Source organism: Suillus subaureus (assembly GCF_016647635.1).
Source record: "Suillus subaureus strain MN1 chromosome Unknown BJ212scaffold_6, whole genome shotgun sequence".
NCBI classification, from domain to species: domain Eukaryota; kingdom Fungi; phylum Basidiomycota; class Agaricomycetes; order Boletales; family Suillaceae; genus Suillus; species Suillus subaureus.
Window position 1 is genome coordinate 95819 of NW_024538562.1, and position 19089 is coordinate 114907.

At 49.3% G+C, this 19089-nt stretch overlaps 7 protein-coding genes across 7 annotated transcripts; 5 read left to right on the forward strand and 2 right to left on the reverse strand.

Moving 5' to 3' along the window:
• The first annotated feature begins 541 nt into the window (after nucleotides 1-541).
• Nucleotides 542-1599, forward strand: BJ212DRAFT_1331973 (regulator of volume decrease after cellular swelling-domain-containing protein). Its single transcript, XM_041334784.1, has 4 exons — nucleotides 542-830; nucleotides 890-1101; nucleotides 1158-1312; nucleotides 1371-1599. The coding sequence occupies exons 1-4, from the start codon at nucleotides 622-624 to the stop codon at nucleotides 1479-1481; spliced, it is 687 nt and encodes a 228-aa protein (XP_041196293.1). The 5' UTR covers nucleotides 542-621; the 3' UTR covers nucleotides 1482-1599.
• On the reverse strand, nucleotides 1600-7930 carry BJ212DRAFT_1331974 (uncharacterized protein). Its single transcript, XM_041334785.1, has 13 exons — nucleotides 7670-7930; nucleotides 7460-7616; nucleotides 6975-7406; nucleotides 6237-6926; nucleotides 3711-6199; nucleotides 3361-3689; nucleotides 3291-3339; nucleotides 3233-3248; nucleotides 2973-3199; nucleotides 2689-2923; nucleotides 2501-2634; nucleotides 2361-2452; nucleotides 1600-2309 (listed from the first exon to the last, which is right to left on the reverse strand). Exons 1-13 carry the CDS (start codon nucleotides 7751-7753, stop codon nucleotides 1613-1615), a joined length of 5631 nt encoding a protein of 1876 aa, XP_041196294.1. The 5' UTR covers nucleotides 7754-7930; the 3' UTR covers nucleotides 1600-1612.
• Nucleotides 7931-8171: 241 nt separating this feature from the next.
• BJ212DRAFT_1264862 (SH3-domain-containing protein) lies at nucleotides 8172-9084 on the forward strand (the record flags this gene model as incomplete). Its single annotated transcript, XM_041330445.1, has 4 exons — nucleotides 8172-8522; nucleotides 8573-8890; nucleotides 8948-8987; nucleotides 9044-9084. 4 exons carry the CDS (start codon nucleotides 8172-8174, stop codon nucleotides 9082-9084), a joined length of 750 nt encoding a protein of 249 aa, XP_041196295.1.
• Nucleotides 9085-11015: 1931 nt separating this feature from the next.
• On the forward strand, nucleotides 11016-11655 carry BJ212DRAFT_1331979 (uncharacterized protein). The gene is made up of 2 exons (XM_041334786.1): nucleotides 11016-11309; nucleotides 11366-11655. Exons 1-2 carry the CDS (start codon nucleotides 11092-11094, stop codon nucleotides 11367-11369), a joined length of 222 nt encoding a protein of 73 aa, XP_041196296.1. The 5' UTR covers nucleotides 11016-11091; the 3' UTR covers nucleotides 11370-11655.
• A 2141-nt stretch (nucleotides 11656-13796) lies between these two features.
• On the forward strand, nucleotides 13797-14575 carry BJ212DRAFT_904463 (uncharacterized protein). The gene is made up of 2 exons (XM_041344312.1): nucleotides 13797-13954; nucleotides 14015-14575. Exon 2 carries the CDS (start codon nucleotides 14122-14124, stop codon nucleotides 14515-14517), a length of 396 nt encoding a protein of 131 aa, XP_041196297.1. The 5' UTR covers nucleotides 13797-13954; nucleotides 14015-14121; the 3' UTR covers nucleotides 14518-14575.
• Nucleotides 14576-15314: 739 nt separating this feature from the next.
• On the reverse strand, nucleotides 15315-17605 carry BJ212DRAFT_1445130 (P-loop containing nucleoside triphosphate hydrolase protein; the record flags this gene model as incomplete). The annotated part of the gene is made up of 10 exons (XM_041338057.1): nucleotides 15315-15352; nucleotides 15405-15529; nucleotides 15578-15669; nucleotides 15725-15908; nucleotides 15961-16058; nucleotides 16756-16833; nucleotides 16890-17159; nucleotides 17209-17369; nucleotides 17420-17470; nucleotides 17524-17605. The coding sequence occupies 10 exons, from the start codon at nucleotides 17603-17605 to the stop codon at nucleotides 15315-15317; spliced, it is 1179 nt and encodes a 392-aa protein (XP_041196298.1).
• Nucleotides 17606-17966: 361 nt separating this feature from the next.
• Nucleotides 17967-19084, forward strand: BJ212DRAFT_1545914 (uncharacterized protein; the record flags this gene model as incomplete). The annotated part of the gene is made up of 3 exons (XM_041341871.1): nucleotides 17967-18043; nucleotides 18099-18179; nucleotides 18228-19084. The coding sequence occupies 3 exons, from the start codon at nucleotides 17967-17969 to the stop codon at nucleotides 18658-18660; spliced, it is 591 nt and encodes a 196-aa protein (XP_041196299.1). The 3' UTR covers nucleotides 18661-19084.
• Nucleotides 19085-19089: the final 5 nt, after the last annotated feature.

A 19089-nucleotide genomic window follows, 5' to 3' on the forward strand; every position in this document is an offset into this window, starting at 1 on the left:
ACAGGATACATCAGGCTCGTTTCACTGCTGCCCTGCTCGGCGTCAATAATGAACCAGGCAGAAGTGGCATGTTGAGATCTGGGACTCAGGTAACAAAGATCCAGGTATTCTGCTGCTATGTCTCAATCAACCATTAGAAGTGGTTGCTCGAGACATCGCAGCAGGTGCCAGGATGGAAGAAGTAACTACTGTTGGTTCAGGCTCCCATCTGCTCTTCCCCCTCTTGCTCCTGTTTATCACTCTGATTGGCACTGGAATTTCATGTCTTCCTGTTGGTTAATGACGCCAATCAATCGCCCTTCTGCTGAAGGAGCACTTCGATTTGTCAAGAACGAGCTGGTATCGTGCGATTGAGTAGAAGGTACAACTTACGATGTCATGCACTTGCATACCGCCCTTCTGTTAGCTTTCCATACGCTGTCGATATAATGGTACTTGGGATCGCAATCGTTAGCTGTCACGTTCAATGGTCCAGCGACCAAAGGGACCTCTGAGAGGGTGCATGAAGAAGGAGCGTGTGTCTGCTTAGGGCTGCGCAGGACCTATCATAAACGGCAATCCCCGATTTTTCAAAGGCCTATCAAGATTCAAGCTGGTGAATCGGATCTACTGGCACACACGATGGTCTCCACGACGTTGATATCATCTATCCCACAATATGTCTCAGCTGAGGAGCACAGAAATATCGTAGGATCAACTCCTACATCGTTCAATGACATCCCTCCCGTGCTACGCCACAAGGAGGACAATGTACGCGTTATGCTTGACCCTCCCCTCCATACATTCACCGAACAAGATTGCGCGAATGGAACATTATTCGTGATTGAGAGGTGATCATATTGATCAATCGCCAGTCATCGTTTCAGTTCTGATGGTTTGCCCTTCACAGCGCCCTTGTTTTCATGTCATCGACCGGGGTCGGATTTCAGGTCCCGTACCCTGCCATCACCCTGCACGCAATTGCGCGCCCAGAATCTGGACCATCAATATATTGTCAGCTAGACGAGCTCGCTGGAGAACCTGGAGCAGCTGAGTCACCTGAAAATGATGAAGCCTCCGACATGCGAGAGTTGAGCATCATCCCGTCAAACCCTGCGTCTCGTAAGTTTTCTGAGATCGACACGCGTCACACATGCTGATTGCAGTTATCTGATCAGTGGAGCCGATATTTGAGGCAATGTCTCTCTGTGCTTCCCTTCACCCGGATCCAAATGTTTCAGATGATGACGACTTGGACGAAGCATTTATGGATGAGAGCGCCTTTGAGACATTTACGGGCGAAGAGGGCGATGAGCTCAGTGAGGTTGGCCGGGTGCGCAGTGATTTCGTCAACAACAGTCGTTATGCACCGTACTAGACACCTCACGCAGGCAGCTCTCGAGCATCTGGAGTCGATCATCGATGATCCATATCATCTAGGCGAAAATGGCGTTAACGGGGCTGGCGAAGATGTTGAAAGCGAAGGCGATGGAGGACATTAATCTGGACGTTGATTCTGGATCTTAAACAGACGGCACGAGCAAAAGTATCTATTTCACCAATGAAGGATCGACACATAATTGAGACATCCAATACATGACCATTTGAATCAACAAATCATATCAGTCTTTATTTACGACTTGAAACCCTTGGGCCGAACATCAGCAGACAGTGTTGTTTTTGGTGTGACAATTGGTAGTGGTCCCCAGTCAAATACAGCAGCGGGGGCTTTTGGTGCGGGCGTCGGAGAAGCTTCGAGACTCTCCGACTTCAGCATGGCCGCCGATTTAGCTGAAGATCCATGTCTTGATGTTCGCTGTGGGCGACGTGAAGAGGAAGCTATGTAAGATGTAGAATCATCGTAGTTGATGGACGTTTCTGGCGACCATCCACACTTTGTGAATGTAGGGGTGTTGAACGCAGGCAAGGCACTGCTAGGAAGGGAAATGAAACTAATAGGTGTAGGTGTATTGGGCTCTTGCTTCACCGTTGCTCTGCTTGGCGTCAGGAATGACGTAGGCGCGGGTTTGGATGCCGCCTTCTTGTTGAGTAAGGGCTCCTTCCTCACCGCCAGCAGAGCCCGTTTTAACTTCTGTGCAGAGCGTTCGGCATTCAATGCAGCAGCCGTGGTGACCGCTACATGGGGAATCACAGCCGATGGCTTCTTAACGCTTGATTCTAAGAGCCGTTTGTCTCGTGAACCGAGGACATCAGAGGATATGTCCAACTTGCTCATTCGCTGCTGGAGTTTGGCGACATCCCCACTTTGTTGCGTGATTGAGATATCAATGTTGCGGAAGGTGCGGTTCACGGTATCCAAAGACGGTGCCCTGTAACCAAAATATGAGACGTTGACGAATTCGTAGGATTGGACAACGAACTTTAGGCTTGGTTTGCCTGCCTTTAGCTCAGCAAGCCTCTTTTTAGAGGATTGCAGATGGTCCTCGAGCTTTTGCACACGGTCCCTCATCGTCTGTCCACGAAATTAGTATATTATCTTGTCAATCAGAAAGAACTGTACCCTTATATCCCTCCGTAGTTGCGACTGAGTTTCCAGATATTCCGGTCCAAGGGTTCTGATCTTGAGCATCTTAGCAAACTCACTGTCCGTCTGAGCTCGAGTAAACCGAATAATTTCCTCCTTTCTTGTTCCCGCTGTATACCATGCATTAGACACTGATGATCGTGATCTCATTACGAACGACTGACCTTTCAGCATACTACTCTCAAGCTCCTTGAGCGATTGCTTGAGAAGCTTCCGTTGCTCCTTTATCTCTTTGATGTCACCCTGGACTTCAGTCATTACACGACCATATTCCTGGATGTCTCCAGGCGCCCATTTTGTTGCATCTGCAAGGTCTGCTTTCACATGAGATTGTCCTGACGTTTTCTTTGACCTGAGTTCGGCGGCTTGCTGTGTTGCACGCGTTGCCATAGTTTTTAGCTGACCAAAGGGTAAGCCTTCAGTTTGAATTTGTGCATCAAAGACTTACATTGTCAAGTTCCCAAGTTAAACGAGAGACCATAAACGAGCACTCAGACTGCATGCCTTGTTCGATGGGCGGAGCTGGCGGAGATATAGAAGGAGGAGGAACTGCAGGTAGCGGTGGGCCTGGAGATAGAGACATGGGAGCAACGGGTACAGCCCCAGGTGGCTTGAAACTACTGAAAACGCCAGGAGGCGGACAAGTAAGATCAGGAGGCGCTTCCGGTGTTTTGACTGGCGTGCCGAAGATACTGGGAGATGCAGGACTGGGACTCTCACTCGGCTTTGGAAAACCAAAGAAACCCGCTGGAGGGGGCGTAAAGACTGGTGGGGTTGGAGTCCGAGATTGAGTCGGAGCTACAGCGCCGAAGAGGCTAGGCGGTGTGGTAGTCAACACGGGCTTTGGTGGTAGTGTAAACGCTGGTGGCATAGGCAGCGCCGTGATGGATGGCACGCTCGCACTCTTGCCGAACAAAACTGGGGGTGTTTTGGGCCGGGAAGAATCAGATTCTGCGTCTTGCTTCACTGGGGGTACCCATGAGCCGAATTGCGGCCTCGGTGAGGCAGGGTGCGGTACCATAGTCGGAAATGCTGTTTTCGCTTGTGGTGAGAAAATGGGAGCTTCCATGTCTCCAGTGAGGGGGGCATTTGCAAGAGGTGAGCTTTTGACCGGTCGGGTACCCGTCGTCCTGGGAGTTATAGCGAATGGGGAGGAGGCAGGAGGCTTTGGAAGAGGCGAAACCACGGGAGGTGCAACACGTTGAGCCTCAGGCACGGGAGATCCAGGTGGTGTTGTACTCTGGTCCCTAACTGGAGATATCTTTCGAGGCGGAGGGGAAGGCGAAGTTGACAATGTAATGGTCGGTAACTCTGCTTTTGGAGTGGTCGATCGAGACCTGGCAGCAGGCGATGGAATAGAAGAAGGAACCACTGTGAGCTCAGGCTCCCCTTCTTGCGTCTGCACTTCTAGCTCCTCCTGATGTATATCCACTTCTTTTTTCTCATCTTTCTCTTCCTTATGCTCTTCTGGCTGTTTTTTCTGTTCTTCCCATTCTTCCTCAAGCTCCTCCTGTTCTTCTTCCTGTTCCTCTTCTCGCTCGTCTTGCTCGTCCGGCAATTCAGATTCTTCAGACTCTTCCGATTCTTCCGATTCATCATCAGAAATAAATGACTTCGTGTCGTCCTCGAGCTCCCCATCCTCATCAGATTCTTCAACAGTCGAGTCCGCATCACCCTCAGCCGCATCTTCAGCAGAAACATCAACGAAGGATGAGGCTGTCGAAGAAGAGATAGACTCCAAGGAAGGTTCGTGAGGCAATGCCTTGTCCATGCCCTTCGCCTCCTGCGCTTTCTCCTCGACCACGGGAAGCGGCGGAGTAGTTGTCCTAATTGGCGTTTCCTCTTCCTTGACAGCCTCCACCTTTGCAACCGGCGTAGTAGGCGTAAGCGGCTCTTCTACCTTGACATTCCTAACCTCTTTAGCAGGCGTCTCAGGCTCGGCAATGCGTACGGAAAATACATTGACAGATTCCGTCTTTGGGGGTTCCTTGGCCTCGTCACCAGTGCTCTTCAGCAGCTCGCCAAATGACTTTGGTGCGCCCGCAAACGCACTGAAACCTCCACTTCCACCTGACGCAAAAGCGCTAAAACCGCCCGTTGAAGGTACCGAGAAAGCTGACTGAAGTGGGCTGGATGGGCTCTTGAACGCTCCTCCTGGCATGGATGACGCACCAAATGTAGGAGCCGGGGGACTGGGTGTCATGGTCCCAAAGGGACTTTTCATTACAGCGCCAGGCATCGACGACTGGCCGAAGGCAGGAGCCCCGGTAGTAGGTTTTGGCGGTGTCGAAGGGGTACCTGCCGCCAGAGCAAATGCAGAGACAGGTGGCTGTGCTGGCGCCGGCTTGTAAAACGGAGAGTCTTTCGGTAGTTCTCCCAGCCCGAATCCAGAGGGTTTCATCGAGAATGAAGATGGAGATGACTTCAAATTACTGAAGGCACCTATAGTCGGAGCTGGCACAGAGCTCTTGAATCCAGACTCAGTCTCTTCACCCCTCTGCGCGACAGGGGAAGGAGACCGGCTTTCGTCGCGCGGCACAGATGCTTCACGTGGAACGTTAATTCCCTGGGTAGGCGTTGGTGCATCGGGTTTTGTAGCATCGGTTGCACTACCCCATACAGGCTTCTGAGCACCTGTATTGGAAGTAATAGCTCCGAAAGCATTTGGGGCACCTGTTGCAAATGCGGCGAAGCCTCCGGAAGCAGGTGCTGGCGTTTGTGCAGTATTGGTGGCTGATCCGAAGGCCGGTTTGCCAAAAATTGACGTTCCAAAGCTGGATTGTCCGAATCCAGACTGTCCAAATGTACTCTTCCCAAAGCTAGAGTCAGATGTGACACCAAATCCAGTCTTCCCGAATGCAGAAGTAGGTGTAGTAGCAGATCCAAACGCTGAGGTAGTCGCTGGGGCACTGCCTCCAAATGCCGATGTAGTTGATACACCACCGAACGCACTGAATGGACTCTTTTGCTGGCCTCCATTGCCAAGAGCTCCAAAGCCGGTTGCAGGCTTGATGAGTCCACCTCCCGCTGAGTCACTGGTAGGAGAAGATTGAGATGTAGCTGCGCTCCCAAAAATGGAGGGCCTTGAATCAGCGCTCTGAGGAGCAGGGTTACCGCTACCGAGTGAGAGACCACCAAAGCCGGGTGTATCATCTGCAGCCATACTATCTTCTGCAGATGCTGATATTGATGCGCTCTGTGAAGGCGAAATAGGTTGTGCTCCTCCAAACCCGAACTCTGTCTGTCCGAACTTCGAGGGTCCAACAGTACCAAATGCCCCGAACCCTCCTGAAGTAGGCGTGGTGTCAAAAGCAGACTTCCCGACTTGAGCAAATAGTGAGGCCGATGGAGCAGCGGACCCAAATGCAGGTGCAGGTTGTCCGAATGATGATTGGCCAAATGATGACTGGCCGAAAGAGGGTTGAGAAAATGCTGAAGTTGGTGACGACTGTCCGAACGCGGATGTCGTTTGCTGGCCGAAAGCATTGTTTGTTGATGTCTGACCAAAGGGAGATCCCAGTTGCTGACCGAACGATGATTGCCCAAATGAAGGTTGTTTCCCAAACGCGGACGACTGGCCAAAATCAGAGGCTGTCTGGCCGAAAGCTGACGCGCTGACGGAGGGTGGAGTGGGTTCAATAGGAGACGCATGCATGTCGTTGGACGGTTCCCGCACTTATCGCGGTTGGCACAGCTGACAGTGTCTGGGCACTCTCCATCATCGCTCTTGAGGATTGGGTAGCCATGCCCGGGTAAGGTGTTCCCTTGCTGTTGAGGACATGCCAACCTGCTAATGTCCCGTCTGATGCGTATGCATACATGATAGGTGAAGGTGGTAACTGGACACCCTCCCCGGACGCGCTTGTGTGGTGGAACGGCTCAGTGCTAGTTAGATCAAGCTCTAGGCCAACGAGGACAGTGTCGTTCATGTCCTTGTCCAACGGGAGGCTTGGCGTCGACGTTTCCTCAAGCGACAGATTCGACCAATTCTCTCCTACACACCCAACCACCCCAATGTCTGACGAAGTACTGTCTCCCATAAATAACAATATCTTTGCGGGATCCCACCCACGCAAACACACGATGAATGCACCAGGTGGCCGCAGCCCGGGTGAAGGGTAATATGGAGAGGAGAATTTCAAGTCTTGTGCGGAATTAGTTTTGCCATCAAGGGAGACATGGAAGTGAGTTTGTTCGACTTCTGGGTTAAGTGGTAGCTGTGCGTAGATCGCATGGAAAGACGAAGCAGATAGCCAAGTCGTTGATATGACGCAGGCATTAGATGCGGAGGGTGGGCTTGGAATGCTGGACTTTGGGGCGGAGGTAGAAGTAGGTGCATATGTGACGATGGAACCGCTTCTCATACCCAGCGCAAGCTGCTTGCCCTTGGGAGACCAGGATACTGTACAATGGTCAAAATATCAACATGACATCGAATGAAGACACGTACTTGATGCGGGAATGGTATTTGGTAAATTCCCTGCTACCCAACCTCCCACGGTTGTAAGTTTTTGGACGTCGAGAAGCTCTACTGCTAATCCGTTCGAGCCAGCTTGGGAGTCCCGTAAGATGGCCACAAGTTCTGAAAGATCTCCCGTATTCGGAGATATTGAAACGACGAAAGCTGAAGGCACAGCAGGAAGTGAGTAAATGGGATTGACGGGACTGTCTCCAGGGGAGAATAGGTGCTCTGTGGCGTAAACCATAATCGACCCCTCAGCAAGCCCAACGACAAGTCTGGAGTCATTGGATGCAAATACGACAATATTTGGAGTGGCAGCACCCAAGGGAACCTTCCTTTGAGGTTGATACGGTCGGTCATCCGTATCGTTGGCGGTAGCAAATGCTGAGCGAAGATCGCTGAGTGACGACAGCACAAGGACTATAAATATGCATATCAGCAATTATTGCGAGGCGCGTGGTATTGATACATACCTGTCTCAGAATTGGAATCTCGGCCCACTGCTGCAAACCATGCTCGAGAGTTTGCGACCACGAATAAGGAGGCCCTGCCTGGGATGGGCGAAAGGTTTATGGGTTCTTGGGAAAGGCGAACACGAGCGCGCTTATTCAGTTGTCGAAGAACGATAAACTAAATAATGAACAGTTAAAGAATACAAGGTAACAACTGAGAGATGGACGCACATCGGCATCCTTCTCCCCCGGCTCAGATGACGTTGTTTGAACGGGAGGAGGGACTGTAGGCTGAATTTGTGAGATATTTGACATAGAAAGCTAACCAGAAGTCTTTTTGCTCGCTCGGATACGTTCACAAGGTTATACTTGGCCTGGACGAATTGGAACACAGGAAAGAGGAGTCCTTCAATGGGCGGTTTGAGAAAGACTGACTGAGTCACGTGTCCTCTAATAACTTTGTGAATAGTTATGTAAAATAGTCTTTGTCACGGTGGTCGTCGCTTCAAACGACTGAGTAGCTGAGGCTGTGAGCCAGGTTATGCATCGACGCTGATTCATGCGAGTAATCATCCACCAGAAGTCTAAGTAGACATCTTTGCAGTTCAATTGTTCGCCAGCGTCCTGAACCGTGCACGTACTACGTGCCTGCATCACATGCAGTGCACAGCCAACGTCAAATGCACAGCCAGTCACACACCCATTACCACAATCTCTCTTTCAACGAAACATAATGGCAGTCCCACACGATGCTCAGTCCGCCGTACTGCTCGCCCATGTCGCGATGCAACTACAGCTCAATATATCCTTCCTAGAGTCTCAGAACTACATGTCTGCTGAAGACGCCGACAGCATGCGTGAAATCATATCACGCTTGCCCGGTGGTGCAGGCCAGTCGGTTGTGACCACCAGCTTTAATGTGATCGATCCAGCAGTTACGACTAGAGCTATCCCGCTTCCAGCAGATATACCTAGAGGGAGAGCAATCCCGCCTCCACCTATGCAAACACCCCTGATATCACCTATTTCCTCCCAACAACCTAGACTCGCGAAAGCTATCTGGGCATACAACGAGGACGGGGCAGTAAGTTTTCCGCCACCCAGCATCTGCACAGTATTTACTTTTGCCACCAGGAACCAAACGATCTCTCGTTCGCTGCTGGCGATGTCATCGAAGTCGTCCTGGAGAAGAACGAAGATTGGTGGCTTGGTCGCGCACATGGTCGGGAGGCTCTATTCCCGTCTAATCATGTCGAGAGCGTGGACGCTTCTACCATCCCCCAAGCTGGTGCAGTCGCGACGACTGCAAGGAAACCGTATAGGCCATTTGGCGCCGCTCTGCATGGGACTGACAGGCCCCCCGCTGCGGGTCCAAGCGTCAACTCTGTTGGTCTACAGGAAGCATCTGGTCAGGCAGAAAAGAAGAATAAATTCGGAAAGTACGGTAACACAGTATGTACTTTCGCCTCAAAACCAGGACCATAGGCTGATGCAGGTTTGGTTACTCAGATGGCACACTCGGCCGCAGGAGGCGTTGGGTTTGGTGCTGGTAAGGAGTCTATCATGGAGAAATGCAGGTCGGATGTCATTAACACGTCCTTACAGGTGCTGCCATTGGTGGTGGTTTGATCAGAGCAATTTTCTGATATGGTCGTGGCACATGGTTGAGAACTTTGGATATCACATGGACCTGGTACTGACAGTGTGTCTATTTATAATTATCCGCTCTGTGTCCTCAAGTGTATTGACAAGCAAGTTGATATACGGACTGTCTAGTTGCATTGTATCGCGTCCTTCTTGATGAGGTTAAAGTACACTAGTGGAAGGGACGACGAAAGCCGACGTCAGAATAGATGTGCTCATGTTCGGAGTCACTCGCATACCTGGGCTTCAGGGCCTTGGACTTTGTGGCGGTTCATTATCTAGTTCTTGCCCTTCCCCCCGCCCTTTCCAATAATCGAGCCGTACCCGAATTTCTTGGGAGACTCGGCCGTTCACCTGGGTCAATTTCCCTTGTCCGATGTATATACCTCACTGTGTCCAGCGTCAACCAGGGACTCACTCTACGGTAACCGAATATTCGTATCCGCTGACCACGGATGATCTTGATGAAATAATCCGACCTCTCAAGCGCATCTATCGTACCAAAGATGAGGTCAGCGGCTTGGTTGATCATGTATTCCTGGTCTTGGGTTAGATGCCATCGCTCAAGTTTAATGATAAGGCTGTGATCGTGGACGTACTATCGCTTGTTTCGGCCAGCCCCGATGCGTTTTGGGCAACGCCAGTGCGGGATTGGCGCCCCTTTGCACAGCAGATTAGTTTGCACCTCAAATTATAATCAGAGACAAAGATAGCTGAGGACCCGAGGCTAAATCGACAGGCCAGTGATCGGGTTGACACCTTCCCCAAAGGGCATTCCTTCAGGTTCAGATGCAGTGCTCTGCAGGTGCCAAAATAATGGGAACGTAAAGAGGAGTGTCGGATGGCAAGGGAGGAAGATGGAAGTAAGTGGCTTATCTACCATGACCGATGGGAGCGGCTGATATTATTTTTCATTGCATTATAGGTTTTGCAATGGGTGTGTATGTAGGTGCATAGCCTTGTATGGTTCGTTTGCTTACTAGGGATGGTTTGATGGTTCCGATCTTACCGATGTACTGTTGCCTGCCGTTGACGGCTCGTGATTGTTGCCTTGTATGTCTACTGGACTATCAGAAGGGCTGAATGTTTATTATGGTTGCTCATCATGACTTCCACTTACATTAAGGTACGTGACTGCAACCGTACTCCAAAGCGAAGCCTTGGGCTCAGGCCCAGGTCCCGGCTTCTTCAAATGCGACACAATGGATAGCAACCCAAGGTGACTCCACAAACCTGCTTGACCACCCTTGATAAACACTGCATTAATTGCAACTTGCTGTACGTATGACGGGTGCGCTTGTTACACTGCAGCGGAAGCAACCTTTTGAACGCAGAAAAGGCGTGAATAATGGACAAATTTGGAATACCTTTCTGGACGATGAATATGAGGCTTGATTTTTTTAAAAAATGAGAGCTTTTGCATGAATAACAAGTTTAACTTATGAGACATCCAGCGTGTTTCATGCAACAGTTAGACATAATCAAGAATGAAGTGGATGATTCTATGTCAAGAACAGAAAACACTCAGACGAGCTTGTAGTGCCACCTGAGTTAAACTGTTCATTCATGCAAAAGCTCTCAAAAAAAAATTAAATCAAAGTTCATATCCATCGGCCAGAAAGGCACTCTAAATTTGTGCATCTTTCACGCCATTGTCATGCCTCTTCTGTGTTCGAAAAGGTTGCTTCCGCTGCAGTGTTATCAACTAAAGTAAGATCACCTGACCAAGTTCCTGTACCACTCGGTGTGAGTTTTTGGGCTGGTGGAAGAATAATGCGAGTCGTGGCCTGATGCGATGTTTGACATATGATCCGCCGTGGCGCTGTTAGTGGCAGGCGTATCGGGAGATCATTGGTAGGAGTTGAAACGACGACAAGATCCTATCAGGGCGCTCGTGATCAGGGTCTTAACGCGGACCCAAAGGTGGCTCACAACACGTGACCAACTATGTACCCCAGATCGGCGATCTCAGTGGAGGTTGGTTTGAAGAGCCATCAGTCGTTTGACTTATGGGGAACATACAACAGCCCCAGCTTCTTGGTCCACTCATCGGAGTCGTCTCTGAGCAGAACAAAGATTGGTGGCTTGGTTACGCACGCGGCCGCTGGGAGGCATTATTCAGAATCTCATCTAATTATGTCGAAAAAATACTAGACGCTTCTGCCCTCCCCCGAGCTGTTGTGACAACTGTAAAGAATTCGTATAGGCTGCTTTATGAATGGGACCGGTAAGCCTACCGTCGTGGGCGTAGGGACGTAGGCTGATACAAGTCTGGTTACTCAGATAGCCCCCTCGGCTGCAGGAAGCATTAGGTCTGGGTTTATCATGGAGAAATGCAGGTCAGATGTCGTGAACCTGCCCATACAGGTGCTGCCGTCAGCGATGATTCTCTCATAACGATATTATGATGTGGTCGTGGCATAGCTTCGACATATGGTCCAGAACCTTGGATACCACATGGATCTGGTATTGACAGTGTGTCCTATAAATATCCGCTGTGTTCTCAAAGATGTGACGAGTAAATGTATACATTGCTGGTCTCGATTCATTCTTCACGAGGTTGAATACTCTACTAATGGAAGTGATGTTCCGACTAGCCCAGATTTAGATCGGTACCGCCAGAATAATCATAAGAACTTCGAGCTGGTGGCTGGTTCGGCACTATGCTCCAGTGGAACCTTCCCCCCTTTGGGCTCAGATATGGCACTGCCTGAGCCAATATAAACATAACAAGTGGATTTGGATGGCACACCCTGAAGCAAAGAAGCGGCTTATCTATTGCGACCGGCGGAGATGGAGCCGCCTGACCTGCCAGCTTGCAGCGCATCACAAATTTTGCACGGTGCGATATGCCAGGATGATGACTCGTACTGTGACATGTGGTTTACCAGGGATGGTTTGATGGCACCGATCTCATCGATGTCGGATAGTCCTGTTGCCTGCCGCGTCGTTTACTAAGAATGGTCTGATGTCTCCTGTGCCATTGATTCTTTTTGCCTGCCGTGTCGGCTACTTGCTAGGGATAGTCCGATGATTCCATTGATGATCTCATGTGCCAGACTATTAGCGCACTCGAGAGGGCTGCATATTGCTTATCAGAACTTGTTACGGTATGTGCTGCAATCTCCAAAATGAAGCATCCGCAAACTTCTTCGCGAACAGGACAGCAATCAGTCAGCTGATTTCATAGCCCCATTCGAAGTCGATAAACACTGCATTTCAACTTGCTGTATGATGCAATGAGTCGCCCGTACGGTGCCACTAACAACTACATTCAGCTCACCCAATTTGCTACAGCGTCCGTTCCAGCCGTCCCTGTCCTACTGGTTGTATCCTCGGACTTCCCACAGCAACCATCTGTCGCAGGCACATACATTTGGTTCGTCCGTTCTGTTACAGCATTTGTTCCAGATGTTCCTTTCCTGTTAATTGTGCCCTCGGGTCAAGACGGGTGTTCTACACGAACAGGCACATTAACTAAATTCGGTGGACTTTGTATAGCGTCTGTTCCAAGACATCCCTGTCCTATATTGTATTTATAGCGGGTTTCCCAGGAAGGTATCCTTCGTGGGCACACCGCCACGGATAAGCATATTCTGCTGACTTGAAGAGCTATCCCTTGCTAACAATGTGAGCAACTCCATCGGTTATCAAAAGCATGTTTCTAACTTACAAAAGTTACAACGTTGACGCTGGGCCTGAAGAAGCCAGAGCTCAACACAAGCTCAACACACCTGAGAAGCATTGAACGAAAGAGTAGATTAATTTTTAACCCGTATTTCCGAAAAGGGGTCACTGCCTGATTAGGATACCGCAAAGGGAGTTGATGAACATAATTAATGCAGAACGCCAATCTCTGCGACCTGTGTGTTAGATAAAGAATCAAATATCGCCAGCAATGAAAAAGGTTTAACGTAGCGCCCCCTGCCCTAAATCTATAATACACTGTTGGTATCTTTGTACCGAACGCATGGTAACTTAGCAAAGATTATGGTTGCTCGTGATGTAATACTGTCCTTGTGGTGATGCACCGTGGCAGGCAAAAACGCTAGACTCAATCGATCTCCCTGGATCATGTTCAAGCTTCCTTTTATGTATATCACAATCGTATCATATCCGAACATATAGAGTGGTTTGGAATGCCGTTACTTTCTAAACAACGCCATGTTGCCCCTTAGCCCGGTATGGTATGGCATGCAGTGTTCCAAGCTTTCTACCTGCTGTCCAGACATAAAAACCGTGGCGCACATATCCTCTTCTCGGAAATACCTGCCATCTGTAGGCCCTGATATATCACGTTGCTTGCTCTCATTTCTCCTTTACAGTATAATAACATATGTTAGACCAACCCGTGGTCTTCGACGATGGCGTTTGTTGTGCATCTGCCAACCCGTCCGGTAGTCTTCCCAGCATCAATGGTGATATGGTATGGTTTCTCCGACGTTTGTTCTCTGTCATGCTGATCATTCCAAAGACGTCTCCTTCAAATCCACGGAGCTCAACAACAACATGCCTCAATCATGGGCTCGCGGTGCCATGTCCGAGCACAATACCAGGCCTCAAGTTAGTCTGCTCTGTTCTCTGCCTTGCACAGGAATAATCCGCGACTAGCCATGGTGGTCAGCCTGCCGCCTCATCTGGCCTGCGGACGTCAGACGCTCCATCGAGCAGCACTAGTTATGTCTACTGCGACTCCACACAGGAACAACTCTTAATGCAACCAATTTCCGGATTTGACCCTCTTACATACTGTGGCTCCTGGCGCGAGCCACCAACGCTTCACAATTACAGCTATGAGTATGACCCCGTGTTAGGAGGCACCTGTGCTCCTGCAATGGGGCATAAACACTGGCCTTCACACGCATCTAACACGTATGCCCTTCATTGTCATCATTTTTATCCTAATCACCCTCACACACAGGCGTTATTCAGATGTTTACCCTGAAATTCCTACCTCTGATTTTTGGCTGTATAACGAACCGTCGCATCAGTGGCAAAATTCACCTCGGCCAGGCCCTCTAAATGAACACCTTCCTCCGATGACACCTCCGCCTTTGGCTGCGGAAGGTTTGCAAATGAGAGTTTCATCACAGGCCTGTGCAAGTCACGGTGGAATTATATGTTACCCCTCAGATCACCCGCCCATTGCCAGCCAGCCATATTCGACCCCACTTCGTAGCCATTCGTCCCCCCTCCTATTTTCCTGCCGATGGCTATATGACGACGCACTCTGCAAATTCTTAGGGACGCTGGACGAGTTAAAGGCACATTGTAGAACCAATCATTTTTCTGGTCCCCCAGATGCGCAGATTGAATGCCTCTGGGAAGCTTGTACTTATCATAAGCGTGGCGACCACACAGTGCATGTCATGCGACGCGACTGCATATGGCGTCATACTTGCGAGGTTCATTTGGGGGTGAAGAGGGGTACCTAGACATGTCCGCCTGCCGTTGTATTTTTACCATCCTTGTACTGCACCGCCCACGCCATGCTACTACCATTATCTAAGTTGCTTTGTTGTTCTTGTTGATCATTCGTCATAGATCTGTTTAATAGTCTATCCTAGCCAGACCATATAAGGTCCCTTTTGTATCATTATGATTTCTTGCAGTGATTGGCATTATTGCTAGTACTACTATAATGAACGGACGAACGGGATTAAGACCAAAGGATACCCATCCAGGGCTCAGCAGTCTGCCACTAAACAAAGCCAGCGCGGCCCAGTCGAATTCCTCGACGAGGCTGTAATACGTTTACACTGCGTTTCTACTGCGGAATGGAATTGGCTGGAATAGCCCCTACGCAGCCTCCGCTCTGCGACTTGGCAGGAGGCTCCACAGGTACCATGAATGGCGACATGATCCAATTCTCTATACTTAGATACGGCTGCTCAGCTGCTAATATTGACCAGGCTCAACATCAGCAGTGACTTACATGCATCACTTTGTGAACATTTACTTGTTTGTCAGCATCTGTAAACTTTATCGCCACGAATTTGAACATATTTGCGTCCACGATAGGAATACCAACCAGGAGTTGCTCGGGCACCTTGACTACAGTGTTGGGTATGCTGTACAGTCACATGAAAAAAAACAAATAAGCAACGACGCCACCCCCGCATGAAATCAAGATCTTTCACATCATCAAACAATGCGATTATCCTACTTGCCTCATCTAGCACAAGTATGTATGCAACGTACAACAGCCCCAACTTCTTGTCCATCCGTCCAATCAACCAGATTTCCAGTAAGCAATATCTCCGTCCACCACTGTCATCCGTCAGTCAGCGGTAGTCGTAGGATATCGACGGGAAGAACCCACTCTCATAAGGCTTGCCTTGCTGTCTCAGTTTACCACCAGCCTTAACAGCAGCTTCGCTTCCGTGCTCCTTGAGGTCCTCATACGTCATGATTTCACCGCAAACAAACTTGTTCTCAAAGTCCGAGCTACATGACTGTGAGAAGGGGTAAAATAAATAAATAAAATCGGCACACTGGATAACGCCGGCCGCCTGAGGTGCCTTTGTCCCCTTGCGAATCGTCCATGCACGCACTTCATCAGGTCCACAGGTAAAGTAGCGGATCAGCTGTGATTAAAAACTCGGATCAATGAGCGATCAGCAACCAGGGGACGAGACCCACGTCAAGACTGGAGTATCCCGCCTGTGTTATTTTTCCGAGGGCGCTCTGTGCTCCTGGCTCCTTTTGAGCCTCGGCACGTTCATCGTCTGGAAGCTGCGCAAGACGCTCCTCCAGTGATACGGAAAATGGGATGAGGGGGTCGCCGGGGTTGTGCGCGTCAATCCAGCCCTTGATCTTCGCTAGCCTATGTGCGAGCATGAGCTGTGGTAACCAAGAGAGTTGGATAAAAACCGTACCACTTGTTCTTCTTGCGGATGTAGTCCTTCTCACTAAGATTGACGAGGTAAGTGATAGGCTTGGCGGTTAGTAGGGTAAGGCTGTTGACGACCTCGATCTACGAATAATCATGGGTATTAGTGTGCAGCAAGAGAGTAGAGAGTTGACGAGGTCAGAAGGTCGAAAAAATATCATTGAAAGATGGGGCGTTACTCCCGCCTCAAAGAGCTGGGTTAATCGAGCCGATGCTCTTTTTCATCGCTCAAAGATGATGGCGAGATATATTATTTACCTGTCGAACGATGGTCAATATGGTAAATGAAGACCGCAGATAAAAAAGAAGGAATCAGCGAAAATGTTATCTCAAAGGAATATTGGGGCGTTACTCCCTCCTCAACGAGCTGGGTTATCGAGCAAAAGCTCTTTTTCATCAAAAGCGATAACAAGAATGACATATTTACCTATATGATAACGGTCAGCACGGTGGACGGAAATTGCGGAAGACAAGGAACAAATCAGAAAAAATAGTTGTCTCAAAGGAATGTTAGGGCATTACTCCCTCCTCGATTCCAGCAAAGCTGTAGCGTCCCTTGAAAGCGATAATGAGAATAGGATATTTACCTGTAGGATGACGGTCAGCGTGATAGACAAAGATTACGACGGCAAGGAAGGAATCAGAAAGAAAAAAATTATCTCAAAGGAATAATGGGGCGTTACTCCCTCCTCAACGAGCTGGGTTATCGAGCAAATACTCTTTTTCATCACGGTACGAACCAAAGTGCTGACAAAAAAAAAATCCCAAGAACAAGACTTGCCTCTTTATTGTTCCACTCGCACTTCCTCACATCCTTGCCATCGACGGTAAGGGCCTTATAGATTTTCTCAACTGTTGCCTATAGCGTGAGTCCGCACCAGCTACACACCAAACAGTGTTTCCAGCGAGACGCACGATTTCTTCCTTCTTAGCCTTATCCGCCAAACTGTTGTTGCCAAGCGATCGACCAGTGCGCTTAAGGCCATCAAGGTGCTTCTCGACCCACTCAATATCTTTGAGACGAAGCTCTGTCTGGATGATCTCCATGTCACGGAGAGGGTCAACATCGCCCTCTACATGGATGACTTCGGCGTCATCGAAGGCACGGACCACCTGGAAGATACCATCGACAGCGCGGACATGAGACAAGAATGCATTTCCAAGTCCTGCACCTGTTGATGCACCCTGCAAATATGTCGGCGGAGAAATCAGGGTACATGGATCATGAACGTACCGCTGTAAGGCCTGCAATATCAATGCAGGTGAGGAAAGCAGGCACGCGCGAGGCGGGCTTGTACAGATCGCAAAGCCAATCAAAACGCACATCCGGCACGGGTATACGCGCTTCTTCTGGGTTGATTGTTGCGTATGGAAAGTTGGCAGCCTTTCCCAAATCTAAGTATTTTAAACTCGGATGCGTGACTACATAAGGACTATATCCGCACCGGTATCGGATAGAACATTAAAGAAAGATGACTTTCCAACATTCGGGAGACCTATACGAATGGTTATTGAGTCTGAATTCAATTGCAGGAGGATAAGCGCATACCGACGATACCGATCTTCAAGTTATTGCTGGGACGACCGAGCAAAACCTTTTTCTCTGCGGCAGCAGCCTTCTTGGGAGGCATTTTCTTCTTCTTAGCTTGGAGAGTGTGCGACGCAGAAAACGGCCGCAGAAAAATAAAACAAGACGCAGTAGATGGACGGGGAAGACGATGCAGGCAGAATTGCCGCCATCGATCTATCATCTCCCAAAAAAAAACTAGTCACGAGCTCTGCAAGAAAGAGAAAAATTCGGGGAAGTTGTCTCTTTATGGAACTCTCACGGCCGTAATATCAGGTGGTTTTCGGCAGGACATATCCTAATATGGAAGATGTCCTGCCGGTGGAAGTTATTATTATAAGCGTGGATACCTGAGGACTTTGGCATACCACGCTCGCAGCTCATAAGCTACCCAGACAACGACCACATCTTCCTCAAAAAACGCGATGAAGAGCATTGTACTAGCTGTAATCGCCTTGTGCGCGTCGTGGGCACATGCTCAGACATTGACCGTCACCAATATGTACGCTTATTAGCCCTTCTATACCGAGTTTCTGTCTGATTAATTACTGGAACAGTGCTGGCGCTACAGTCGTAGAAGTCGTTACAGTAAATCCCAACAACGGTCTTGCTACAACACAAACACTGTGGGTGAAATCGTCCTTTACAATTTAGCCTTGGCTCATGATGTCGGCGCTATTGAACAGGCAAACCGTTACCGGAGTCACTACGAACCCTTTGTCCACAAATACCCTCTCAACTGCTACCACAACTGGACCACTCCAAACTATAGCAACTACTACGACTACACAGAATCAAGGCCCTGTTGAACAACCCGGATCAACCGTCCTAGTACCAGGGGGACCTACCCCATACACCTATACCACTACAAATGCAGCTGGCTCTACCGTCGCTGTAATAGCAACCTTCACACCTACAGGTCCTGCCACTGTATTGCCAACCCCAACAACCACCGGCACAATTATCAACTACTCATCGTATCTGGCTTCAGCTGGGACGAGCGCAGTAGGAACATCTGGTGCAACCCGCCAAGCATTCTCGCTCTCTAGCGGTTGGTATGGACTCGTAGCAAGCACGATGCTAGGCATTGGCGGTGGTGCATGGTTCATAATGTTGTAAGGCGCACGTTACATACCGACGAGAGTCGAAGGACAGTTGATAGGACAGTCAATCTAGTAGATGAACTCTTTATGTGTGATAAACACAACAACTTTATGGTTGTGTTGCCTACATAAACACTCGTTACATGTTATCTCGGGTTACTTTAGTTACTCTGATGTCCCCTTCGTCTACGATCGACAACAGTACTTATTTACCTTGATACCACATCATATGCATCGATGGATTTTGACCTATACGTACGTACTGCATTCAGAAGCGGTGCCGGTGATCAAGCAGTAATAGAGTGACAAAGATTCTTGATATTATGAAGGATTGATGAAGGAACGCGCGACCGTCGGATCGACCTAGCATTGAAATCCTCGTGAAACAGCATTGACCACGTTCCATCATAATTTGACTCCGCGATATTCTGCTTGACGTCGTTGT